Below are 25,843 nucleotides of genomic sequence, written 5' to 3'. Positions count from 1 at the left end.
TGGGTGGAGAGGTGGAGGGGAGCAGGCCCCCAGATTTAACTCGCACCTCCCCGGAGTGAAACCCTGCCATGCCCAGCCCCAGGACGGGAGGTCCTCCCCTCTAGTGACTGCCAGCCCGCACCCAGGCCCTCCCTTTCCCCAAGTATCCGGGGTCCTCAGCACCTGTCCCTTCAGGATGCAGCCGTCCCCTCCCCCGCCTCCTGGGGGACCCCAAGCCTGGAGCTCCCAGTCTCCCCCCACCCCCAGGAGCCAAGCTTCTGGACGGCTGGGAGGGAAGCGAGGGAATGTGGGCCCAACGGGCCAGAAGCCGGGCGCCCCCGCCCCTCGGTCGCCGGCACACAGAGCTCCATTGTGGGGCCTGAATACGGGCCCCCTCCCTCTCCGCCCGCACCACACTGAGTCCCTCCGCGGAGGGGGCCAGGCCTGGAGCGGGGCGGCGGACGCCCCGACGCCCTCACAGCTCCCAGCCCCGCGCTGCGCAGGCCCCCGCCCCCTGCCCTGGGATGTGACGGCGCTGGCTCCAGCGCCCGCACCCATTGTTCGCAGTGCTACAAAGCTGCTCTTGTTTCCCGGCCACGGGGGCTGGCCGTGCCTCTCCCGCACAGGGCCTCTGTCCACCTCCCCGCCCCCCTCCACGCGGGAGAGCGCGAAGAGGAAGCACCTTGGGACCCCCCAGCCCCCTCCCCCACTTCCACCTCCACACGTCCACGCTCCCCGCGGTGGCACGGCCCAGGCTGGCGGGGGTGGGGTGGGACTAGCCGCTTTCCGGCCGCTGCCGCCCTCCCCGCCCCCAAGCCCCAGGTCGGGGGCAAGTCCTGAGCGCCCAGATCTGCCCTGAGGGGTGGGTGCTGCCCTGAGGGGAGGGGCTGCGCCCAGAGCTGGCTCCTGGTAACTGGCGTGTCCCCACGTGCCCTGCTCCTCCCACCCCTGAGGGTGTCCCAGAAGGTGGCCCCTGGGCTCCTAGGGGCTTTGGGGTCTGAATCTCCACGTGGCCCACCTGGCCTCGAAAGGTTGCCTCTCCCTGAGCCTCCCTCTTCAAAACTGGTTGTGACAACTCTGAATCCAGCAGGGTTACCGTAGGAAGGAGTTAGACCAGCTCAGGGCTGCTCCTGGATTGTAAATATCCCTTTACTGTCCCTGACCGGGATACATCAGCTTCACGAGGGCAAGGACCATGTCTGGCTTAGTCAGTATTTCCTGGCACATAATAGGTACTCAGGAAATAGTTGCTGAATGAATGAATGAGTTAATGAATGACATCCCTAGTTCACATTTATGGCGTCCAGCTGTGAACCAGGCACTGTACATTTCATTTAATCGCACCACAAGCAGGAGGTGGGTGTGACTACAGTGCCCATTTTAGAGATGTGGAAACCGAGGCCTGGAGAAACTATACCACTCGCCTAGGTCACACAGCTGTTCCACGGCAGAGCCACCAAACCCAGGCAGTCTGACTGCCCAGCCTTTAACCCCTAGACCATCCTGCCAGGCTGACTGCCCTTGGGAGGTCACTTTTCCTCTTGGACCTTGGTTTCTCCATCCATCAAATGGGAGCAATTCTCCCCTGCTGGGACACCACCAGGAAGACTGATTGATAGAGAGCTTGGGGAGCCCCATCCCCAGTGTCCACCCACCCTGGGGCCCCATTACCAGCCGACGAGAAGGGCAGCAATGCAGCTCCAAGTGACACAGCCTCCCCCCGGCGGAGGGCTCTTGGCCCCGGGCGGCTCTGGGGGCCGGCAGCAGCAGAAGCGGATGAGGTAGACAGCAATGAAAATGAGGCTCAGGCCCAAGCCCAGGCCTGCCAAGGCCACCACCAGCAGCAGGGCCTGGGGAAGGGGGTGACATCAGGCATCAGAGGGGCTCCGGGCTCCCTCCCTCTGTGTCTGAAGGTTCTGGCTTTGGGATCTCAGTGCAGGTGGAAGGCACCCCTGGCTAGCTGGGGGGCCGAGCCCGAGCCGTGGTTTTCAGGTTTGTGAGGAAAGACGTCACTCCCAGCCCCTCCCAGGCTGGCAGCCAGGGCTCTGGGACTTGGGGCTGGAGGGAGCTTCCAACTGGGAGGCCCAAGTCTGGGGTTCAACTTCTGCTCTGCCCTCCAAAGGCTGTGTGACCTCTGGCAGGGGCCCTCCCCTCTCTGAGCCTCGGTTTCCTCCACACCAAGACCAGGCAGTTGGAATGAAGCACCACCCAAGGACATGCCAAGACCTGGACCCCAGACTCTTGTGGGATCGGGGGTCCGGAGGGGGCACCTGTTCCTGGCGACGTGTGCCAGGCTGGGGGTGGTAGGCTTCCTACTCCCTCCCCCCTCCCCCACACTGGTCCTCCCCACTCACTGTTTGCTTCCTCTCCCCTGATGCTGAGCTCTGCACCCCCACTGCAGTGTGAGTCTGTCACCCAGGGACTCAGGGGGAGGGGGCGTGACAGCCTCCGTGACACTGTGTGCGTGCGTGTGTGCACGCGTGCGCACGCTCGTGCAACTCAGAGCTGGGCACTGGGAGGCTGGGAGAGTGAAGACAGAGCAGGGGCGAGAGGGGTATGGGGGGGAAAGAGAGAGAGAGAGGGAACGAGGTAGTGTGTGAATGTATGTGTGAATGTGTATATGTGAACATATGAGCGTGTGAATGTGTGTATACTTGACGCGTGTGTGTGAGCATTTGTATGAGTGCAAGAATATGTGTGTAAATGTGAAGGTGTGGGTGTGTGTATACATGTGTGAGTATATGGGTGTGTATATCTGTATGTGGCTGTATATGTGTGCATATGTGCGTGAGTGTGAATGCATGTGTGAGAGTGTGTGTCTGTGTCCCCCCAGCACGGTGGCACCCAGTCCCTGATTATTTTCCCAGCTGTCCCCTCCTGGGGTGTGTGTCCCAGCACTGTCACCCTGACTGTTGTTGACCGGGGGGGGGGGGGGGGGGCGGCAGAGTGAGCCTCCTGAGTGCCTCTGGCGGTGGCTGGGGTGGGGACCCCGCGTGTGGCATCCGTGTGGGGAGGTCTCCTTGGCCGTGAGCAGGTGGTCGTGGACTGGCCCTGGAGGCTGGGATTGTGTAACCAGCAGGCTGTGGTAGAGGGGCTGGCAGTCCCCGTTTGGTGGGGACAGAGCGGCGTGGAGTCGGCGGGAGGAGCTGCTTACGGCCGGCTCAGCGCAGCCATGACCCAAATAGCTCAGAATACAGCACACGTCCCCCTCTCTGCTTTCCTGGGACCCCCCTCCTTCTAAGCTTGCCAATCCCCAGCCCCCTGTCCCGGGAGCCCCCCAGGACAGATCTGAGGGGCTCAGACCTTCCAGGCAGGGCCCAGGACCCATCCCAGGGCTCCACCATCCTGCCCACCCCCTACCCCATCCCCAGCTCCGCCAAGCCTTGCTCATTAATCTCAAAGTCAAGGACTTGAATTAAACTGGGTCAGGGGACAGTTCTTTCGCCCCTATTGGAGCTGACCCAGGCTGGGCCCCCTTCCCCAGGGACCCCGGTTTCCTTAAGGTTCCCACCCAGCCCCACCCTCTGGCCCCGTTTCTGTCATCCTCCAGTCCCCAAACCGAACCTCATCCTCTCCCCCCCTCCAGCGACCTGACTGACTGCCCCTTCCGTCCTGGGACAGGATGGAAGTCTCTCCCAGCGCATCCACCTGTTTTTCCCAGCTCCAGCCCTAAAACCCCTCACCCCCTTCCCCATTTCAGGTCTCAGTCCCGTCCCAGAATCAGGGCACCTCCAGCTTTCTTCCTCTCCACCATGTCAGCTCCTCTATATCTCCTGGGTCCCACCTGAACTGGGACGCATTTAACTGCATTGCCCTGATCCCATGAGGGAAGGGGTCGTCTTTTAGGACATGATGGACCTACCCCCCTGATGACCCTAGCTTCCCGCGCAGCTCTCAGGGACCCGGGAATCCAAGGGCCCCCAGTCCCCTCCCTCCTCTGAGATCCAGGGGTCCAGGCCCCAGCCCTCCCGCATTTAAGGAGGTTCCCAGGGGAACCTCCAGGTACGGGCACGCCAGGCTCTCGCTGCCTCAGGTACCCCAAAGTCCCAGCCCGGCTCCCACCCCCAGAGAACACAGGAATCTGTCACCCAGCTCCCAACCCCCGCCCCCAGGACCCCGTGCCCGCGCCCACCTGCTGGTATTCTTGTTCTTGGGGCGCGAAACCGCTGGGCACCGGGCGGAGCTGGAAGTCGGCGCGGGGCAGCTGGTGGAGCAGATGCACCCAAGCCGAAGGTCGGTAGCCCGGGGGCGTCCCCATGGCCCCCGGGGGAGGGCTCAGCGGGGCGGACGCCGGGGCTGCGGGAGCCTCGGCAGCGGAGCGGGGCGCGGGCTGAGCGGGGTCTGGCGGGGCTCAGGGGAGCGAGCGGGGGGGGGGAGGGAGGGGGTGGGGGGCGGAGATTGGGGGAGGAGGGGGGAGGCGCGGGCAGGGCAGGGACGGTGCTGCCCCTGGCGGCTGAGGGGGGGACTGCGGTACCGCGAGTCGGGCTCCCCGCGCCCCCTCGGTGGCGGCGGCTCCCACCTGCGGCCCCCCGCGCAGGTACCGCACTGCTCGCACAGGCGGCCCAACGGAGCTCGGCTGAACAGCGACATCCAGTAGAAGGCCGCTCATACTGTTATATCACCCTACAGCATAACGAGCCCTTTATCTTTAGGAAGAACCTTCGTGTCTGTGCAGAGGTCGCTAGTGTTTGCGCAGCATTTTACAAATAATGATCAGTTACAAATCACGGTCAATTGCATCAATAAAAACCCCTCACTTATGTAAGCGTACTCTCACCTGTAAAGGACGCCTCCATGTGGGTTAAAAGGCTTCTCCCACTTAAAAAAAAAAAAAATCTGTATAAGGACACAGCTTCTAGACCCAAACGTCCCTTTGTGTATAGAGCACTCCAGAAAGTACACCCGCATGTCTGCAGTAAGGACCCCTGGCACGTGCAGAAGGGTTCTTCCCACTCCAAGAACTTGCTCATCTATTTGGGGGACCCCCTCCCATCTTTATAAGGATGCCTCCCATGTGTTAAAGAACCTCTCTAAACTGATTAAGAAAGACTTCAATGTATACAAGGATCAACCTGCCCCTGCCATTGACTTTACAGTTTACAAAGTGTTTTTCCAGCCGCTACCTCTGCTGAGTCTCACAGGAACCCACTGAAAACGCACTGGTAGTGGAGAAGTAGAGGGGACCTGGCTGCTTCAACGTTACCACCCAGCCAGTCACTGCTGAAGTCAAAACTAAGGTCCCCAGGAATCTGCCCCAGGGGTTCCCCCACCCCTGTGGAGCTGGGCTAGACTTCACCACCTGGCGTCCCCACACACATGGCCTCCCTTGTGGGGGGATGTGATGGGCAGGGGGGAGAAAGGGGAGATAGCGCTCCACCCATCTCATCCCAATATTTTGCTCCCGATTGGTGAGAAAGGGCTGGGGGGTAGTTGCCCATCTCATTACTAGGGAGAGAAATAACGGTGGTAGTGATGGTCCTAGGGATAATGATGGTAATGAGGATGATGAAGACTATGGGGCTGTGGATGGTGACAACGATATGATGAAGGTGATGATGAGGATGGTGATGACAGTGATTATGTTGATGAACGGGAGACTGAGATGCTGTCTGATAGAGGTTTGTTCTCCTTGATCTCTTGCTATTGTTTCCTGGGTCTGCTTCTCCTGGGGAAGATGAATGGTTATTCCAGGGTGGTCCCTGAGCATTTCCAGGGTTCCTGGCTGAATACCGTTCCAACACCATCCCAAACTCTACAGGTGTGAATTCAGGGCTTGGGTGCTTTAGGACCCCCACCCCCTGCGTGGGGGAGGGCTCAGAGCACAGGTTGTTGCTATTGATATTTTGTTTCAGCCAATTCTTGCCATGTGGGGAGAGGGACACAGCATCGCCAGATGTTTCAAATTTCCAAGAGACGGCAGAAATATGGATATTTTTAAAAGCAAAATCCCTCAGCTTTTAAATGTTAAAGCTAATTCAAATACAGAAAAAATACTGTGTGGGCCAAATAAAACCTGCCCGTGGGTTGATGCTGGCTGTTTTGTAAGCTCTGGTCTAGCCAGACGCCGAGCAGCACTGCCGAGGAAGGGGCAAGCGGAGGGAAATGGGCCCACAAAGAGGCTGAGAAGGAGCAGCCCAGAGAGGCAGGAAGGAAGCAATGCTGCCTCTTCCAGGAAGGCCTCCTGACCAGCCCCTCTTGCCAAAAGACAAGGGCAGGTCCTGGCTAAAAAACTCACACGTGCTCCCCATGACGTAAATTCTGGGAGACTCATCAGTTTCACGAGGTGATTGTGAGTATATATGGTATGAGTCCATTTAGGTGATGTTCAGGAACAGACAAAACTAATCTATGGTGGCAACAGTAATCAAGACAGTAGTTGCCTCCGGGAGGGTGGGGACAGGGCTGACTGGGAAGGGGGCCGAGGGGACTTTCTGGAGTGATGGCATTGTTCTGTATCTTGATAAGGTTTTGGGCGGCACTTGTGGTACAAGAGGTCTGCATTTGTGGTACACTTAAGATTTGTGCAAATTTTGCCTTGGGGGAAAAGAGAACTCTATTTAATGATATGCATGCTTAAGTATGGGGGGGAGTTTAGTGGTGTCTGCAGTTTCCTTTGAAATGGATCAAAAAAGAAATAAGGTGGATTGACAGGGGGATAGATATGTAATAAAGCAAAATATTAATGGCAGCATCTAGGTGGTGGGTGTCTAGGTATTCACTGTAATATTCTTTATTTTTTCCACCTTTATTGAGATATAATTGATATATAACACTGTGTAGGTTTAAGGTGTACACTAATGATTATATATGTATGTGTGTGTATATATATATAGCTATATCTATATATCTATATCTATACACACACAACATACATATATACCTTTTCATGTACCTGTTTGCCATCTGAATATCTTCTTTGGAAACTTGTCTATTCAGGTCCTTTGACCATTTTATAATTAGATTATTTGTTTTTTTCACTGTAACATTCTTCCAACTTTTTTGTCTGTTTGAAATTTTTCATACTAAAATGTTGATAAAAAAAAGTGGGTGGGAATGTAAATTGATACAGCCACTATGGAGAACAGTACGGAAGTTCCTTAAAAAACTAAAAATAGAACTACCATATGACCCAGCAATTCCACTACTGGGCATATACCCTGAGAAAACCATAATTCAAAAAGAGTCATGTACCACAATGTTCATTGCAGCTCTATTTACAATAGCCAGGATGTGGAAGCAACCTAAGTGTCCATCAACAGATGAATGGATAAAGAAGATGTGGCGCATATATACAATGGAATATTACTCAGCCATAAAAAGGAATGAAATTGAGTTATTTGTAATGAGGTGGATGGACCTAAAGTCTGTCATACAGAGTGAAGTAAGTCAGAAAGAGAAAAACAAATACCGTATGCTAACACATATATATGGAATCTAAAAAAAAAATGGTTCTGATGAACCTAGGGGCAGGACAGGAATAAAGACGCAGATGTAGAGAATGGACTTGAGGACACAGGGAGTGGGAAGGGTAAGCTGGGACAAAGTGAGAGAGTGGCATGGACATAGCTACACTACCAAATGTAAAATCGATAGCTAGTGGGAAGCAGCCGCATAGCACAGGGAGATCAGCTTGGTGCTCTGTGTCCACCTAGAGGGGTGGGCTAGGGAGGGTGGGAGGGAGACGCAAGAGGGAGGGGATATGGGGATATATGTATACATATAGCTGATTCACTTTGTTATTCAGCAGAAACTAACACACCATTGTAAAGCAATTATACTCCAATAAAGATGTTAAAAAAAGAGAAATGACCATGAGTCCAGAATGATATGAATAATTGAGTGAATAATGTGAGAGATGGGCGAGAAGAGACACATTTCCCATGCGGAAGAATTCCAGATAATTTCTGTAGCTACTCCACCCTCAAGCGGGGAGCATAACTCCCTACCCCTTAAGCGTGGGCTGAGCACGACGACATCCTTCTCATGGGAACAGCACAAAAACGAGGGAAAAAGTAACTTTGTAGTCAAGAAACCCGACAAGCCCGGCCTCAGCCAGGAGTTCAAGGTCAGCATCAGAGCCTTGTTGCTAGTCTGTACCCTTGATGTGACGTGAGGAAAATGGAAATTTACTTCTGTGGTTTTCTTCCTCTAAACCCAGGACCTCAGTCTAATCATGAGAAAAATATCCATCGAACCCCAAGGTAGGCACATCCTACAAAATACCTGAGCCGTCCTCTCGAACACGGTTAGGTTCAACCAAAACAAGGAAAGGCTGAGAGACCGTCGGAGCCAAGGCGAGCCTCAGGAGCTCACATGTCATGTGGCCTCCTGGATGGGGTCCTGGAACAGAAGAAGGACACAGGTAAAAACCAAGGAGCTCCGAATAAAATATGGGCTGTAGGGTGGTGGCGCAGTGGTTGAGAGTCCGCCTGCCGATGCAGGGGACACCGGTTCGTGCCCCGGTCCAGGAAGATCCCACATGCCGCGGAGTGGCTGCACCCGTGAGCCATGGCCGCTGAGCCTGCGCGTCCGGAGCCTGTGCTCCGCAACGGGAGAGGCCACAACAGTGAGAGGCCCGCGTACCGCAAAGAAACAAACAAACAAAAGAGACAAAACAAAAAAAAATATATGGGCTGTAGTTAACTACAGGGCATCAGTCTAGGTTCATTAGCTGTGAGGAAGGCACCAGAGCAATCTAAGATGTTAGCGGCAGGGGAAATGGGGCCAAGGGTGTAGAGGAACTCTCTGTACCATCCTTGCAACTCTTCTGTAAATGTGAAACTATTCTAAATTAAAAATTTTATTTAAAAAAAAGCAATCCATTTTTTAAAAATGATAAAGAGTAAAAAAAAAAAAAAACAAAAAAAAAAACAAGTCTAGGCTCACGGGTACGAACAGGAGACAGCTTCATTCGTTCTCACCCTGCCTGCACACTCCATCTGTCTGAGCCCCCTTTCCCTCCTCCGTGGCTATATCAGGAGCAGATCTTCTCGATTTTCTTGCCATCTGGGGGTTTTCCAACTGTCCCAATTTCAGGGGGTCAACAGTGCAGCCTAACTTAATATCAAAACATCCATCTGTTTCCAGGCGGAGGCTTGACCTAAGACCCCACAGACCAAGGGAGGGGGTGACCCATGGTTGGTTTGCCCGCTCACCTTGCTCTCTTTTCCTGCCTCTGAGATACACACGCCTTTCTTTCTTCTCCTTCCCAAGCTGTGCCCGTCTGATAGCTCTTTGTCTCATGGGAATCCTTGGGAAGCCCCCCTCCGCCCCGCTTCCTCCTTCCCTCAAGTCCACCCAGAATTCCTGCTTCCCTTCTTCAGCAGCAAATTACTGCTTAGCCCAAGACCACCAGGAACATACCTGCAGTTGAACAAGCTGGGTTTAGTACTCATCACAGTGAGAGAGAACACACATCCTGGGGTGAGATGTGACCCAGACCAAGCAACAGGGTGCTACGGGCTGTACTGGGTCCCCCTAAATTCATCTGTTGAAATTCCCACCCCCAGTGTCTCAGATGTGACTATGTTTGGAGATGGGGCCTTTGACAAGGTTATCAAGTTAACATGAGGTTATTAGGGGGAGTCCCGATCAAATATGACTGCAGCCCTCATAAGAAGAGGAGATCAGACATGACAGACATGACAGAAGGACAACCACGTGAGGACACGGCAAGAAAGCAACCAGGCCAAGGAGAGACGTTTCAGAAGAAACCTAACCTGCCGACACCTTGATCTCGGACTTCCAGCCTCCAGGACTGCGAGAAAATAAATTTCTGTTGTTGACACCCCCCAGTCTGTGGCGCTTTGTCATGGCAGCATGAGAAAGCGATACAGAGGGTGTTAGAAAGATGCTATAATTGGCTTTAGATTCACTGGGTCATTTTGAGCAGGGTCAAAGGAAGAGAGCTTGCCCTGGATTTGGGTGTTGTCAGGGAGCAGAGGCAACTCTGTGGTTGGGTGTCTCAAGAAATCTTATCTACAAACAGCTCATACAACTCAATATAAAAAAAAACCAATCCAAAAATGGGCAAAACAACTAAATAGACATTCCTCCAAAGAAGACATACGGGTGGTCAACAGGTGCATGAAAAGATGCTCAACATCGCTAATTATTAGAGAAAGCAAATCAAAACCACAAGGAGGTTTCACCTCACACCAGTCAGAATGGCCATCATCAAAAAGTCTACAAATAACAAATGCTGGAGAGGGTGTGGAGAAAAGGGAACCCTCCCACACTGTTGGTGGGAATGTAAATTGGTGCAGCCACTATGGAAATCAGTACGGAGGTTCCTCAAAAAACTAAAAACAGAGTTGCCGTATGAGCCGGCAATCCCATTCCTGGGCATAGATCCAGAAAAGATGAAAACTCTCAGTTGAAAAGATACCTGCACCTCAGTGTTCATAGCAGCACTATTTACAATAGCCAGGACATGGAAACAACCCAAGTGCCCATCAACAGAGGATTGGTTTAAAAAGATGTGGTATATACATATAACAGAATATTACTCAGCCATAAAAAATAATGAAATAATGCCATTTGCAGCAACGTGGATGGACCTAGAGATTGTCATACTAAGTGAAGTAAGTCAGAGAAAGAGAAATATTACATGATATCACTTATATGTGGAATCTAAAAAATAACACAAGTGAATCTATATACAAAACAGAGACAGACTCACAGACATAGAAAACAAATTTATGGTGACCAAAGTAGAAAGAGAGGGGCAGGGAGGGATAAGTTAGGACTATGGGATTAACAGATACAAACTACTATACATAAAATAGATAAGCAACAAGGATTTACTGTATAGCGCAGGGAACTATAGTCATTATCTTATAATAACCTATAATGCAATATAATCTCAATAAATATAACTGAATCGCTTTGCTGTACACCTGAAAGTAACACAATATTGTAAATCAACTATACTTCAATTTTTAAAAATTGACATTAAGAAAAAAAAATCTTTTCTACAGAAAGCGAAGATAAAGGGGTACCAGACAAAGAAACAAGTCATCATCTATGGAGAGAGTGGGTGTTTTGCGGTTGCCCAGTGATATTGACTGAGCGGATGTTACGTAAGATTGTTTGCATCCTGCGGCGGACCGTCCTGACGTAGTGGTGAGCATCACATCCATTCCGTGTATCCTTTCCCACCAGGTACTGGCATTTATCTCCCTGGTGGGCATGATTGCTTCTGGCCGTTGCAGTATCCACAGAGATGACGGGCATCACTTATTTCCAGGTGTGGCCTGCCTCTCCCGCTGCCCCCCTCCCCCCGCAGCAGGGTCCTGCGTGGGATGCAGGGTCCGCCCGTCCAGGAACGCCTGCAGCAGATCTTGACATGAGGGGAAAGTAACTTGGATCACGCCAGACTCTGCAGTGGGCGTTTACCTATCACGGTACCACCTGAAGTCACCCCCCCCCCCCCCCCCCCCCCCCGTCTGTGCTGTATTCGCTCAGCCCTTGTCCTACCGTGACCCTCCTGGCCGCTTCTCTTCTTCAGGATACACGCGCCCCATCCCCCGGGGCCTTCTCCCCTCCGGCAGTCCTCTGGGGTGTTCTCAGTGGCAGGCAAACCTGCTTCTGCTGTGCGTGCTGGGTATACCAGCAGGGGAGGTTCCCGCCGGCTGCCCAGCTTCACCTCCCCACACCCCAGCCCCGTAGCCCCAAGTTCAGGGGATCCTGTCCTGTTCCACCATGCTCCAGCTCTGTCCCATGGAGGTTCTGAGATGTCTTAAAATAATAGACTTCATTATTATTCAGGCACGGTGAGGCCACAGGATCAGAAGGCTACTGTCTCAACAAGATGGTTTCCATACTCACAGGTTCCAAGGGCAGGGGGCACCGTCTCTTCCTGGCTTGCAGTTGACTGCCCTTCTAGCTGTGTCCTCACGAGGGAGACAGAGTCAGAGACAGAGACACAGGGTGGGGGGCACTCTGGCGTGCTTTCCTCTTCCTACCAGGTCACTAATCCCCACGTGAGGGCTCCACCCTCATGACTTAATCACCTCCCAAAGGCCCCACCTCCTAATACAATGGTACATTGGGAGTCAGGGCTTCAGCATGTGATCTGGGGGTTGAGGGGTGGGAGCACATTCAGTCCACAGCACCCTACAAGAAAGGAACGCCCGCTCTCTTCTGCAAAGTACGTTTGCAAGAGCCCCACCCTCTTATGAGTCCCTTACCTCAAGACGGGTGATGGGGTAATTGTGCCACTCTGGACCTCTGCATGTCTGAAGCTTCTCTTTAGAACAGGCAGACATTTATCACCTATGCACTTTCCCACTGGGACCTCAATCAAAGGGGAGAGATAGGGGAAATTCCCTTTAAAAAAAAACCCCAGCTTTATTGAGGTATAAGTATTGATATACACAGAACTGCATATATTTAATGTATACTATTTGATGACTTTGGACAAATGCAAACACTGTGATACCATCACCACAATCAAGGTAACGGTTATTTTCAACACCTCCCAGGCTTTTCTTATTCCCGCTTTTAACATTCTTTTATGCTCTCCTTTGAGAAGGTTTTTATTTTTTTCATTTTAAAAATTATTTATTTATTTTTGGCCAAACCGCGAGGCATGCGGGATCTTAGTTCCCCGACCAGTGATCGAACCCGGGCCCCCTGCAGTGGAAGCACAGAGCCTTAACCACTGGACCGCCAGGGAAGTCCCGAGAAGGTTTGTGCACCTTCACAAAAAATGACTCTCCAGCTCTCCATAACTTTACAGATAGGTTGGGTTTTTGCTTGTTTGTTGTGTTTTTGTTTTTGTTTTTTTGTGGTACGTGGGCCTCTCACTGTTGTGGCCTCTCCCGTTGCGGAGCACAGGCTCTGGACGCGCAGGCTCAGCGGCCATGGTTCACGGGCGCAGCCGCTCCGCGGCATGTGGGATCTTCCCGGACCGGGGCACGAACCCGTGTCCCCTGCATCGGCAGGCGGACTCTCAACCACTGCGCCACCCGGGAAGCCCATTAGCTGTTATTTTTTTATCGAGAGGAAATTCACATCAAATTAACCATTTAAAAATGCTGGAGAGGGTGTGGAGAAAAGGGAACCCTCCTACACTGTTGGTGGGAATGTAAGTTGGTGCAGCCACTATGGAGAACAGTATGGAGATTCCTTAAAAAGCTAAAAATAGAATTACCATATGATCCAGCAATCCCACTCTTGGGCATAGATCCAGAAAAGATGAAAACTCTAATTTGAAAAGATACATGCACCCAATGTTCATAGCAGCACTATTTATAATAGCCAAGACATGGAAGCAACCTAGGCATCCATGACAGATGAATGGATAAAGAAGACGTGGTACGCGCACGCGCGCGCGTGCGCACACGCGTACACACACACGTGCCATGGAATACTTCTCGGCCACAGAAAAGAACGAAATAATGCCACTGGCAGCAACATGGATGGACCTACAGATCATCATACTAAGTGAAGTAAGCCAGAGAAAGACAAATATTTTATTACTTATATGTGGAATCTAAGAAACTGTACAAACGAACTTATTTACAAAACAGATACAGACTCACAGACATAGAAAACAAACTTCTGGTTACCAAAGGGGAAAGGAGAGGGAGAGGGATAAATTAGGAGTTTGAGATGGACAGAAAAACACTACTATATATAAAATAGATCAACAAGGACCTACCGTATAGCACAGGAAACTATATTTTATATCCTGTAATAAACCATAATGGAAAAGAATCTGAAAAAGTATATATATGGATATATATATATATGTCACTTTGCTGTACACCTGAAACTAAGAGAACATTGTAAGTCAACTATACTTCAATAAAAAGTTTTGAAAAAAATAAATTAAAAAGTAATTTAATGATTTTAAAGCATGCAATTCAATGACATTTAGCACGTTCCCCAAGCAGCGCAACCATCGCTCTATCTAGTTCCGGAAAATATTCATCACCCCAAAGGAAGCCCCGTACCTGTTAGCAGACACTCCCGTTCCCCTCCCCACAGCCCCAGGCAAGCACTCGTCTGCTTTCTGTCTCTCTGGATTTGCCTGTTCTGGACATTTCCTGGAAATGGAACCATACAGTGGGTGACCTTCTATGTGTGGCTCTTTCACTCAGAGTCACATTTCGAGGTTCATCCACAGGGTGGAATGTATCGGCTCGTCTTTGCTTTACGGCTGAGTAAGAATCTGGTGAGTGGATGGAACTCATTTTGGTTATCATTTTTCCTTTTACTATTACAACTGCCACTGCGTCTGCTATTATTATCACAACTGCTGGGAATGTTTGCACAAGAGGATGGAAAACTGGCTGGAGAAAGAAAACGGATGAACTCAGAGGGACACACATGTGGGTTCAAATCCCAAATCCCTCACTGTATAGGCCTGCAGTCCCATGGCACTCACACCCCTGATCTGGCCTCAGTGTTCTTAGCTGCAAAATGAAGTTAATGATCCCCACTTAAGTTTGTTTTTATTCAATTTTAATTTTTCATTTTTAAAATGTGGTAAAAATGTACATAACATTAAATTTCCATTTTAGCCATTTTTAAGTGAGTTCAGTGGCACCAAATACATTCACAGTGTACAACCGTCGCCACCTTCCATAGAACTTTTTCAACTTGTAAAACTGAGACTCTGTTCCTACTACACACCAATTCCCCATCCCCCCCAGCCCCCAGCCCCTGCACCCACCATTTTTCAGGGACAGTGACTGTATTTTATATCTTGATGGTGGTTTGGGCATCTAACTGTCAAAACACAGCTCCTAGTACATTTAAATGTGTCCATTTCATTTCACTGAACGCACATTTTAACACACAACAAAAAAGAAGGAACATGAAGTTTGAACTCTAGGTAATGATGCACTTGCTGAAATATTCAGGCGGAAGCATACTGAAGTCTGCAACTGACTTTATTTAATTTATTTTTTGGCTGTGTTGGGTCTTCGTTGCTGCGCGTGGGCTGTCTCTAGTTGCGGCGAGCGGGGGCTACTCTTCGTTGTGGTGCGCGGGCTTCTCATTGCGGTGGCTTCTCTTGTTGCAGAGCACGGGCTCTAGAGCGCAGGCTCAGTAGTGTGGCGCACGGGCTTAGCTGCTCCGTGGCATGGGGGATCCTCCTAGACCAGGGCTCGAACCCACGTTCCCTGCATTGGCAGACAGATTCTTAACCACTGCGCCACCAGGGAAGTCCCTGCAACTGACTTTTAAAGGCACCCCAGGGACTTCCCTGGTGGCGCAGTGGTTGAGAATCCACCTGCCAACGCACGGGACACGGGTTCGATCCCTGGTACAGGAGGATCCCACATGCCACGGAGCAGCTAAGCTCGTGTGCCACAACTACTGAGCCTCTGCTCTAGAGCCCACGTGCCACAACTACTGAGCCCGTGCCACAACTACTGAAGCCCGCACGCCTAGAGCCCGCGCTCCGCAACAAAAGAAGCCACCGCAACGAGAACCCCACGCCCGGCAACAAAGTGTAGCCCCTGCTCACCGCAACTAGAGAAAGTCCGTGCACAGCAATGAAGACCCAATGCAGCCGAAAATTTTAAAAATAATTTAAAAAAATAATAAAGGCACCCCAAACACCCCAAGTGGGTTGATGGATAGCTACGTGATAAAACAGAGTAGAATGTCAATGGTTGAACCCAGGTAGTGTGTATGTGGGCGGTCACTGTTACATTCTGTCAACTCCTCTGTGTGTTTGAAACATTTTCATAATAATATGTTGGAGGAGAAACTCAGCCTGTAACAGTCATCTCACCCTCAGTCTTGTTAGTCTCTTCAGTTATTAAAAAAAACCCTCCAGGCACCTGGCAAAACGTGTGTGGGAAGAGAGGTTTTATTTAAGGAGTCACTGGGATGGGTAGTCGCAGTGCTGCAGAGCGTGTGTGTCACTGTCGGATCTCTGAGTTGGGACCCTTCTCTTCTTTGGAAAGAAGCTTCCAGCAGTCCCAGCCTTAGCGGGAAGTCTATTCGGCCTTTCTCTGTAGCAGCTGTCTCCGCCGTTTGAGGTAGTATGTTTCTGACACCCACTCCCACATGTGTTTTCCCCCCGTACCACCAAGCAATTCTCCGGACACCAGCTGGATGCCTTACAGTTCACTCAATGGAAAAGATGCAAAGGATTTACATGGGAAGGGGCTCGGAGTTTTCATACTCTCTTCTCTGAGGAGCACCACCCTCCCCAAATCTCCACGTGTTCACCAGCCCGGAAGCTCTCCGTTTAAACCCCTTCCGTTTGGGGTTTTATGGAGGCTTCAATACATAGGCAAGATTGATTAAATCACGGCCATTGGTGATCGATTCAACCTCCAGCCCCTCTCCACTCCCTGGTGGTTGGGGCTGGGGGGAGGGTGGTGAGACCGAAAGCTCCAACCCTCTAATCACATGGTTGGTTCTCCTGGCAACCAGCCCCACCCTCAGGTGCTTCCAAAAGTCACCTCATTAACAAATTCAGGGGCTATTGAAAGGGGTTTGTTAGGAATATCAAGACACCTTTATCACTCCTATCACTTAGGAAATTCCAAGGGTTTTAGGAGCTCTGTGACAGAAACAGGGAAAAAGACCAAATTATATTTCTTCCTATAAACCACAATATCACAGGTAGACAGTGAGCAGGGGTCCTGGGCTCAACCTATCATACAGTCCCATGTGTGGGACTTTTCCTCTTGAGTTAAGGCAAAGATGCTTTGCCTCCTTTGTTTCCTGCCTATTCTCACAGCTTGATTTCTCTAGTCTTCCCTTCCGTTCCAAAAGCTACCCAGTATCTTGGTAATAAATTCCTTCTTGGCCCAAACTAACCAGTTATTTTCTGTTGCTTGCAGACTGAGACTCTGAATTGATACACTACGAATCAGAGTACAATCACTGCTACTTTTACTAACTAACCTTACTTAAGGGTTCAGTATATATAAAATGTTTTCAGGCATTGATCAACATCTTACTCTGCTCTGGCTGCTCTAACAAAGAAGAGGCCAGGTGGCTTCTGGGCAACATTTATTTCTCACAGTTCTGGAGGCTGTCCAAGACCGAGGTGCTGCTAGATTCCATGTCTGGTGAGGGACCATTTTCTCTCTCCACCATATGAGGAAACCAGGACCCTCATCAGAATCCAACTATACTGTCACCCAGATCTCAGACTTCCCAGCCTCCAAAACTGTGAGCAATAAATGTTATTGCACTCTCTATAGCATTCTGTTAGAGCCGCCTGAACAGACTAAAACAGCACAGATGGCTCTTTGCCGTCGGGCTGTCCTGCACTGCCCTGCACATTGCAGGATGCCTGGGAGCAACCCTGGCCTCCATTCGCCAGATGCCACAGCGTCACTCCCCAGTTGTGACAATCAAAAACACCTCCAGCATTTCCTGATGTCTGTACTTGGGACCCTTCTCTTATCACTGTGGATTCCATGAGCCTGTGGTAATTATCCAGAAGATCCCAGGGACTCTGATTACCCAGCTGGTTCTAGGAGCTCCTGGTGCAATTACCCAGCTGGTGGTTCCTAAGACTATACCATGATCCCCTAGTTGCTTCTAGCTACTCTACATACTTCAGTGACTGTACATAATTATGGGCCAATTCCTAGAACCCTGCCATAATTAGCTGGCCTTTTATAGAAATCCAATCATAATTACCCAGACGATTTATTTACTGAGTGCCATGGAAGCTTCTAGTATTTAAGCCCCTCTTCTGGGTACCAGGGACATAGACAATACACAGTACAGATTCAGGGTTCCATCTGTCTCCCTCTGCAAGAATATAATATCCTCAAGGGCAGGGATTTTTGTTTGTTTACTGATGGGCCTCAAGAACCTCAAACAGCGTCTGGCATACAGTAGAGGATCAGCAAATGCTTATTGAATGAAGACATGAATTTGTAGGATAAAAAAAACATTTTTCCGGGACTTTCCTGGTGGCACAGTGGTTAAGAATCCGCCTGCCAATTCAGGGGACAGGGGTTTGATGCCTGGTCCGGGAAGATCCCACATGCTGTGGAGCAACTAAGCCCGAGCGCCACAACTACTGAGCCTGAGCTTTAGAGCCCGTGAGCCACAGCTACTGAAGCCCGCACGCCAAGAGCCCGTGCTCCGCAACGAGAAGCCACCGCAGTGAGGCGCCCGAGCACCGCAACGAAGAGTAGCCCCTGCTCACCGCAACTAGAGAAAGCCTGCACGCAGCAGCGAAGACCCAACGCAGCCTAAATAAACATTTTTCCTTCAACCTGGAAGGGAATTTCTCCACTGCGGCCACAAGAGGGAGCTCAAGATACAAGTTAATTCTTTGCAGCTCCAGGTGGGCGGTCTCTGCCCCTCAGCCTCCAGGACCAGGGCCAGGTGACTGCCCTCCCAGCCCCCCAACTCTCTCCAACGCCTCAACACATCCTTTCTCCTTGGGGAGCCTCCACCTCCCCTTCTGTACTGGGAGATGCAAATGCCTGGAATGAGCTGCTGTGAAGAGCAGAATGGACAGAAAATGCATGAACTTGAAGGAGCTTTAAAAACTACTGCCTGGGTCGAAACTCATCAAATGATATACATTAAACATGCGCAAGTTTTAAAAAAAATCAATTACACCTCAATAAATCTGTTAATAAAGAAATAAAATTTAAAATTACACCGAACTATGTCGGAGAGCGGGTAATTTCCCCTGTACCCCTGTTGACTAATTGTGTCTGGACTAATAATAAAGTAGACACAAGGCAGATTAACAGGAGGAAAACAAATTTTAATTAGTTCGCACAGAGGACTCTTAGAAATAGGACCTCAGGGCTTCCCTGGTGGCGCAGAGGTTGAGAGTCCACCTGCCGATGCAGGGCACACGTGTTCGTGCCCCGGTCCGGGAAGATCCCACGTGCCGCGGAGCGGCTGGGCCCGTGGGCCGTGGCCGCTGAGCCTGCGCGTCCGGAGCCTGTGCTCCGCAACGGGAGAGACCACAGCAGTGGGAGGCCCGCGTAACACAAAAAAAAAAAAAAAAAAAAAAAGGACCTAAGAAGTGGCTAAAGCCGGCAGCTTTTATACTTTTTAGACAAAGAATAAATTGGTGAGGAATTGACAGTACAAAGAAACTTCGGCTTTGGATGTTTAGTTGAAGAATCTAAAGAGTTTGGGCTTGGCTAGTAAATTAGTAAAGCAACAAGGTTTGTTTCTACAGGCTTTTTGGCTCCAAATTCCCTGTCTCAGAGGATAAGGGTGTCCTTCTACCTCCAGATGCAGGAAGGGTACCTCTCGTATAAAAGACACCTTCAGGGAGACACAGGTCAGAGTGTCCTCACATCAGCTGCTCCTCCAGCAACTTTAACACAAAATAAACAACATGTCTATGGTGGCATATTTTGGGGTGGCCCGCCCTAGCCTCAACAACAACAGTGCAAATCCAACAGCAGTGCAAATCCATGAGGCTAGCACAAGAAACTTGAACATCCCAGTACAATCAACAAAATAAGAAAAATCAAAGGAACCAACAATAATGCCATCTCCCAAGGCAGTAATGTGCTTTAGAAAAAACTTACCGGGCTCCCTGGTGGCGCAGGGGTTAAGAATCCACCTGCCAATGCAGGGGACACGGGTTCGAGTCTTGGTCCGGGAAGATCCCACATGCCGCGGAGCAACTAAGCCCATGCGCCACAACTACTGAGCCTGCGCTCTAGCGCCCTTGAGCCACAGCTACTGAGCCCGCATGCTGCAACTATTGAAGCCCAAGCACCTAGAGCCCGTGCTCTGCAACAAAAGAAGCCACCGCAATGAGAAGCCCGTGCACCGCAAGGAAGAGTAGCCCCCACTCGCCGCAACTAGAGAAAGCCCGCGTGCAGCAACAAAGACCCAACGCAGCCAAAAATAAAAACAAATAAATTTATTAAAAAAAACACAACTTACCGACCATATACTTCCTTGTTCCCAGAGAAGAAAACATGCTCATAGAGGTTATCATGCAGCAGCGTCATTGTGTCCGAATATCAGTGAATATGAAAGCAGGATGAGTTCCACTAAAAATCAAAGCAGAAATAGGAGATGACTACAGTTAACTAAGGTCATGAGGATGGGGTCCTGACCCAACAGGACTTGTATCCTTACAAGAGGAGGAAGAGACACCAGGTACCTATCTTTCTCCGTGTGCGGGCACAGAGGGTAGACCACACGAAGACACAGGTAGAAGACAGCTGGCTGTCTGCAAGCCAAGGAGAGAAGCCTCAGGAGAAAGCAATCTTGCCGACACCTTGATTTCAGGCTCCAGGACTAAAGACAGTAGATTTCTCTTAAGCCACCCAATCTGCAGCGGTCCCAGCAGACTAGTATAGGATGTAGATATCAAAGATCAGTGCAAATGCCAGCTCTGCTTTCAGCTCTCAGGGCTGTAGTAATTTCCTGTGGTTGTTTTAACAAATGACCACAGCCTTTGTGGCTCAGAAAAACACCAATGTATTGACTTACAGCTCTTGAGGCAAGAAGTGTAACATGGGTCTCGCTGGGCAGGGCCTCCTTCTGGAGGCTCCTGGGGAGAATCTGTTCCCGTGCCTTATTCCAGCCTCTAGAGACGCCTGTACTCCTTGACTCGTGGCCCCGTCCTTCATCTTCACATCTCTCCCTGACTCTCCTGCCTCCTTCTTTTAATAAGTATCCTCGTGATTACGTGGAACCCACCTGGTTAATCTAGGCTCATCTCCCCACCTCAGGATCAGCTGAGTAGCAACCGTGATTCCACCTGCAACTTTAATAGCCTCTTGCACGTAATGGAACATATTTACGAGCTCTGGGACTTTGGAAGTGGACATCTTTGTGGGGGGAGCATTTTTCTGTGTACCACAATCTGCAAGAGGTCCCATCACCCGCACAGCTGCTGTGTGACCTTGTGAAGGGGATATTTCCCCTCTGGCCTCTCATTTCTTCCTCCGACCTGACAATAACCCTTTCAGTTGTATCAGGCAATTTTGAACAAATGATGGAATAAAAAGTGTCACGGACCTAGTGCAGACCTGGAAATTGCTTAACGAATGCTAACTATCCTTGTTATCATTAATGTTAAATATATAAATCGGACACTTGATTACATTTCCATCACCCTACCTGCAAACACCCCCACCCCTGCCCAGCATCCACCAATCCAAAGCCTTGAGGCCCAGCTTCCTTCACTCCTCAACCATTTGAGCAGTGAAAGACCCAGCTGGCCTGAGTCTGCATGGAATTCCACTCCCCCTTTCCCACTTGAACTGAACTGAAATGGGATCTCGGAAGAGGGTCTGAGCGGAATGAGATGATGTTCACGAAAGGAACCTGGTCCATCTCCTGGATTCTAGCAGCTCTCTGAAACATGGGAGACACAAACTCACAATGTGCCCATCTCCCTGTGCCTGGTGGGGATCCAGCTACAGAAGAAACCTGGAGGAGAAGCAGAAACCGACCCCTCACCCAGCCCCAGAGCGTCCCACCACGTGGAGCCCATCGAAAGGCTGCAGGATGAGTTCAGGAGAGGAGGACTCTTACCCAGGATTTTGATATCTTAAAACAGCCTTTAATCCTGGATAAAACCCACCCCACACTCGTTAGGATGGCTACTATAAAATATACCCAGAAAATAACAAGTGTTGGATGATCCCACTTATATGAGGTTCCTAGAAGAGTCAAATTCATAGAAATAGAAGGTAGAATGGCGATTGACAGGGGATGGAGGAAGGGGGTGGGGCTTGGTTGTTTAATGTACAGTTTCAGTTTTGCAGGATGAAAACAGTCCTAGAGACGGATGGTGGAGATGGTTGTACAACAGTGTAAATGTCCTTAATTCTACTGAGCTGGACACTTATAAACGGTCATGATGGTACCTTTTATGTTATGTGTATTTTACCACAATAAAAAAATGGAAAAAAAGTGGATAAAAGGAGGCAAAGTACAGTGGTTCTCTCTGGAGTATAACTGATGGGTAATGCTTCTGTGCGCTCTTCTGTATTTTTTGAATATTCCACAACAGTCGTGAGTTTATCTGGAAATTTTTTTTTTTGGCCAAAGAGAAAACCACAAATGCTGGCTGCTTTATTCACTTAGACTCTTAGCAGTCACTTTCCTGGGCCTATGTTGCGTTCTGGGGACAGAGATGAAGCAGCTTGTGAATTAGGGTGGGGGACAGATGTGGGAAATGTCCATATTTCTAGGCATTCTGTGATGTGGGATCTGACAGGAGGCAGCAGAGGGCGCTGCGGAGGAACGAAAAGGAAACTCCTACTTGAGTGAAAGGTTTGGGGTTGTGTTTGGGAAGGTGATGGGAATGGACACCAGTCTTAGAAGGGATCTTGGTACCGTATCTGTTCTCATTAAGCCTGTGCCTTCAGCGCCCTACAGGTAGCAATTACTTACGCATTTATTTTTGATTATCAGAGCATCACATACCAGTGGAGAAAAGAAACACTTTCATGAATGAAATTAAGACCATTAACTGTCCCAATATCCTGGGATAAACCACAATGGAAAAGAATATGAAAAAGAATGTATATACGTGTATAACTGAATCACTTTGTTGTACAGCAGAAATTAAAACAACATTGTAAGTCAACTCTACTTCAATAAAATAAATTTTAAAATAATAAATAAAAATTGATTGTACAATTTTCAAAATAAATCACAAGGCGAAACCTAGCTATTCCTTCAACAAATGTCTGACATCGAGCAGGTACCCAGGAAAGATCTCTTCATTGGATGCAAAAAAAAAAAAGAGCATTAATTGTCCATTTGGAAAAATAAAACAATTAGATTCCTAATTTACACCGTATGCAAAAATTAACTCCAGTTGGATTGAGAAACTAAATGTGGAAAAGAATCTAGGAAACTCCTCCTCGGTCCTGGATGTTATAAAGTTATTCTTTGGATGTTATAAAGTTATTCTTCTATAGCATGTTCTACTTATTTAAACAACACAAAACACTTTTTAAAAAATGTATTTATTCATTTTTGGATGTGTTGGGTCTTCGTTGCTGCACACAGACACTTTCTCTAGTTGCAGCGGTGCATGGGCTTCTCACTGCAGTGGCCTCTCTTGTTGAGGAGCCTGGGCCCTAGGCACACGGGCCTCAGTAGTTGCAGCACATGGGCTCAGCAGTTGTGGCTCGCGGGCTCTAGAGCGCAGGCTCAGTAGTTGTGGCGCACGGGCTTAGTTGCTCCGTGGCATGTGGGATCTTCCTGGACCAGGACTCAAACCCGCGTCCCTTGCACTGGCAGGCAGATTCTTAACCACTGCGGCACCAGGGAATTCCCATAAATACTGTATTGACCTTGATTTGATACCTAACAATACACTCTGGGATCTTTCCTTACTGGTACGTAGGTTATTTTCAAATACATTTCTCCATCATCTTCTAATTTCCACAGTGGTCGATGAGAAGTCTGATGTGATTCTGAGCTAGGAACAATTACTTTAAAAAATTTACAGAGGAAGAAGCAGATGCACAAAGAGATTGATTAACTTGCTCAAAGTACAGAACTTATAAGTAGCAGAGTCCAGAGTCATACATAGAAATCTAGTCTCTGGAATTGTATTCGATGATAATGCACTATATGCTTCCCTATACTTCCCATATTCTGTATGTATCTATTCATCTATCAGCATTCAAAAATATTTACTGAGGGCTTCCCTGGTGGCGCAGTGGTTGAGAGTCCGCCTGCCGATGCAGGGGACACGGGTTTGTGCCCCGGTCCGGGAAGATCCCATATGCCGCGGAGCGGCTGGGCCCGTGAACCATGGCCGCTGAGCCTGTGCATCTGGAGCCTGTGCTCCGCAACGCGAGAGGCCACAGCAGTGAGGGGCCCGCATACCGCAAAAAAAAAAAAAAAAAAAATTAAAAAAAAAATATTTACTGAATATCTACTATGTGCCGGTTACTGTTCTAGATGCAAGGATACAATGGGAAACGCTACCAAAAAAAAAAAACCTCTAGAGATTAGAATAGCAATACATTCTAGAGGGAGACAGACAGTAAAGAATATTAGTAAGAAAATACATAACAAGGCTAGTGATACATGCTGAAGGAAAATTAAAAAACAGCAAAAGATAAATATACAGTCTGGAGGCGGTGTAGCAGTTTTAGAAAGGATGGTGGTCTGGGAAGGTCTAAGTGAGAAGGAAACATTGGAGCAGGACTAGAGGACAGGATGTGGCGAGGAGCCACGTGCATCTCTGGCGGAAGAACATTCCAGGCAGAGAAAACGGCATGTGCAAAGGTCCTGAGGCAGAAGCATGCTTGGTGTGTTCTAGGCATAGCAAAGACACCCATGTGGCTGAAGCAGAGCCAGTGAGGAGATGCAATGACAGAAGATGCAGAGCCCTGTAAGTCTGACCGAGATGGCAAGCCCTGGAATGATTCTGAGCAGAGTGATACAAAGTGGCTAGTTTTGGTTGCATTTTATTGCCAAATTGTATTTTATTATCCGCGTGCTTTATTCCATGGAATCAGGCTTGTATTTTGGAGAAAGATCCCATTTAAAAAAAAAATTTTATTATTTATTTATTTTCCTTTTGGCCGCACCGTGCAGCATGTGGGATCCTAGCTCCCCCACCAGGGATCAAACCTGTGCCCCTGCGGTGGAAGCACAGAGTCTTAACTACTGGACTGCCAGGGAAGTCCCCCCCCACCCCGTTTTCTTTAAATTGAGATACAGCTGCCATATAATATTGTGTAAGTATCGTGTAAAGTGAACCACATCCTGATTTGATACGTTTATACTGAAGTATGATTGCCATTGTAGCGTTGGCTAACACCTCTGCTGTGTCACTAATTATAATTTCTTCTTGCAGTGGGAACATTCAAGATCTAGTGTCTTAGCAGGTTTAATGTTTAGAATACAGTTTTATCATCCATAATCACTATACTATGCATTAGATCTCCAGGACTTATCTACTAGTTGCAAGTTTGTATCCTTAAACAACATCTCCCTATTTCCCTCGTCACCACCGTTCCACTCTGTTACTATTTCACTTTTTTTAGATTCCACATATAAGCGATATCATACAGTATTTGTCTTTCTCAGTCTTACTAATCTCACCTAATATAATGCCCTCAAGGTCCAACCATCGTGTTATGGCAAATGGTAGGACTACATTTTTTCTGGTAGCTGAGTAGTATTCATATATACAGCACATCTTTTTTTTTTTTTTAATAAGTGATTTTATTTAATTTTGGTCAAACCACATGGCTTGCGGGATCTTAGTTCCCCGACTAGGGATTGAACCCGGGCCCTCAGCAGTGAAAGTGCAGAGTCCTAAGCACTGGACCACCAGGGAAGTCCCACACCACATCTTTATCCATTCATCCATTGATGGACACTTAGGTTGTTTCCATATCTTGTGCATATTGTGAATAATGCTGCAGTGAACACAGGAGTGCAGATAACTCTTCGAGATCGGGTTTTCGCCTCCTTTGGAAAAATACCCGGAGGTGGGATTGCTGGATCACATGGTAGTTCTATTTTTAGTTTTTTGAGGAACAAGAGATTTGGTTTTCATGAATGGACTGGTGTATTATATATATGGAAGCAGTGCCAACCATTTCAGGAGAACTGCCTTCAGTCCCCTTGTGGACATCCCGGTGTGGACACCCGGACATCATTCTTGCGCCTCCATTCCGAGGGCTGTAATTGGGAACGGGTGACGTACCCCTCAGACCTTCCCTCTCAAAGGAGACAGACCAGGGTCTTCCTTGGCAGCCTCCTCCCGGCTCTGGGGACTGGAGGTCGACAGTGAGCGTCTCTCCCTGTGAAGACCTCTACTACTGCTCTGCTCAGCGAGGCCTCCGCCCAAAGCCAAAGTCCTATTTTATCCCATAATTTCCCAGGAATAATAAAGCGTTCCATAGGGATCAGCTTTTGGCTAGCTTTTCTTGGTTGCCTCGTCATCATT

At 49.2% G+C, this 25,843-nt stretch overlaps 1 protein-coding gene across 3 annotated transcripts in view; it reads right to left on the bottom strand.

Moving 5' to 3' along the window:
* TTYH1 (tweety family member 1) overlaps positions 1-25,843 on the bottom strand; it is a 65,226-nt gene that overhangs the window by 9,907 nt on the left and 29,476 nt on the right. For 2 of the 3 annotated variants that reach the window (XM_060131253.1, XM_060131252.1), the window contains exons 1-2: positions 4,112-4,304; positions 1,651-1,829 (exon numbers count right to left, since the gene is read on the bottom strand). In XM_060131253.1, coding sequence (XP_059987236.1) covers positions 1,651-1,829; positions 4,112-4,237 — 305 coding nt within the window. In that variant the 5' untranslated portion in view covers positions 4,238-4,304. Of the gene's footprint in view, positions 1-1,650; positions 1,830-4,111; positions 4,305-4,498; positions 4,603-4,756; positions 4,798-8,202; positions 8,320-12,170; positions 12,310-13,645; positions 13,703-19,842; positions 19,953-20,065; positions 20,203-25,843 lie in introns of those variants that run through there. The other variant, XM_060131251.1, reaches the window with a different exon arrangement.

This window comes from Lagenorhynchus albirostris, chromosome 19 (assembly GCF_949774975.1).
Source record: "Lagenorhynchus albirostris chromosome 19, mLagAlb1.1, whole genome shotgun sequence".
Lineage (NCBI taxonomy): Eukaryota > Metazoa > Chordata > Mammalia > Artiodactyla > Delphinidae > Lagenorhynchus > Lagenorhynchus albirostris.
This window is presented reverse-complemented; position numbering and strand designations above follow the sequence as displayed.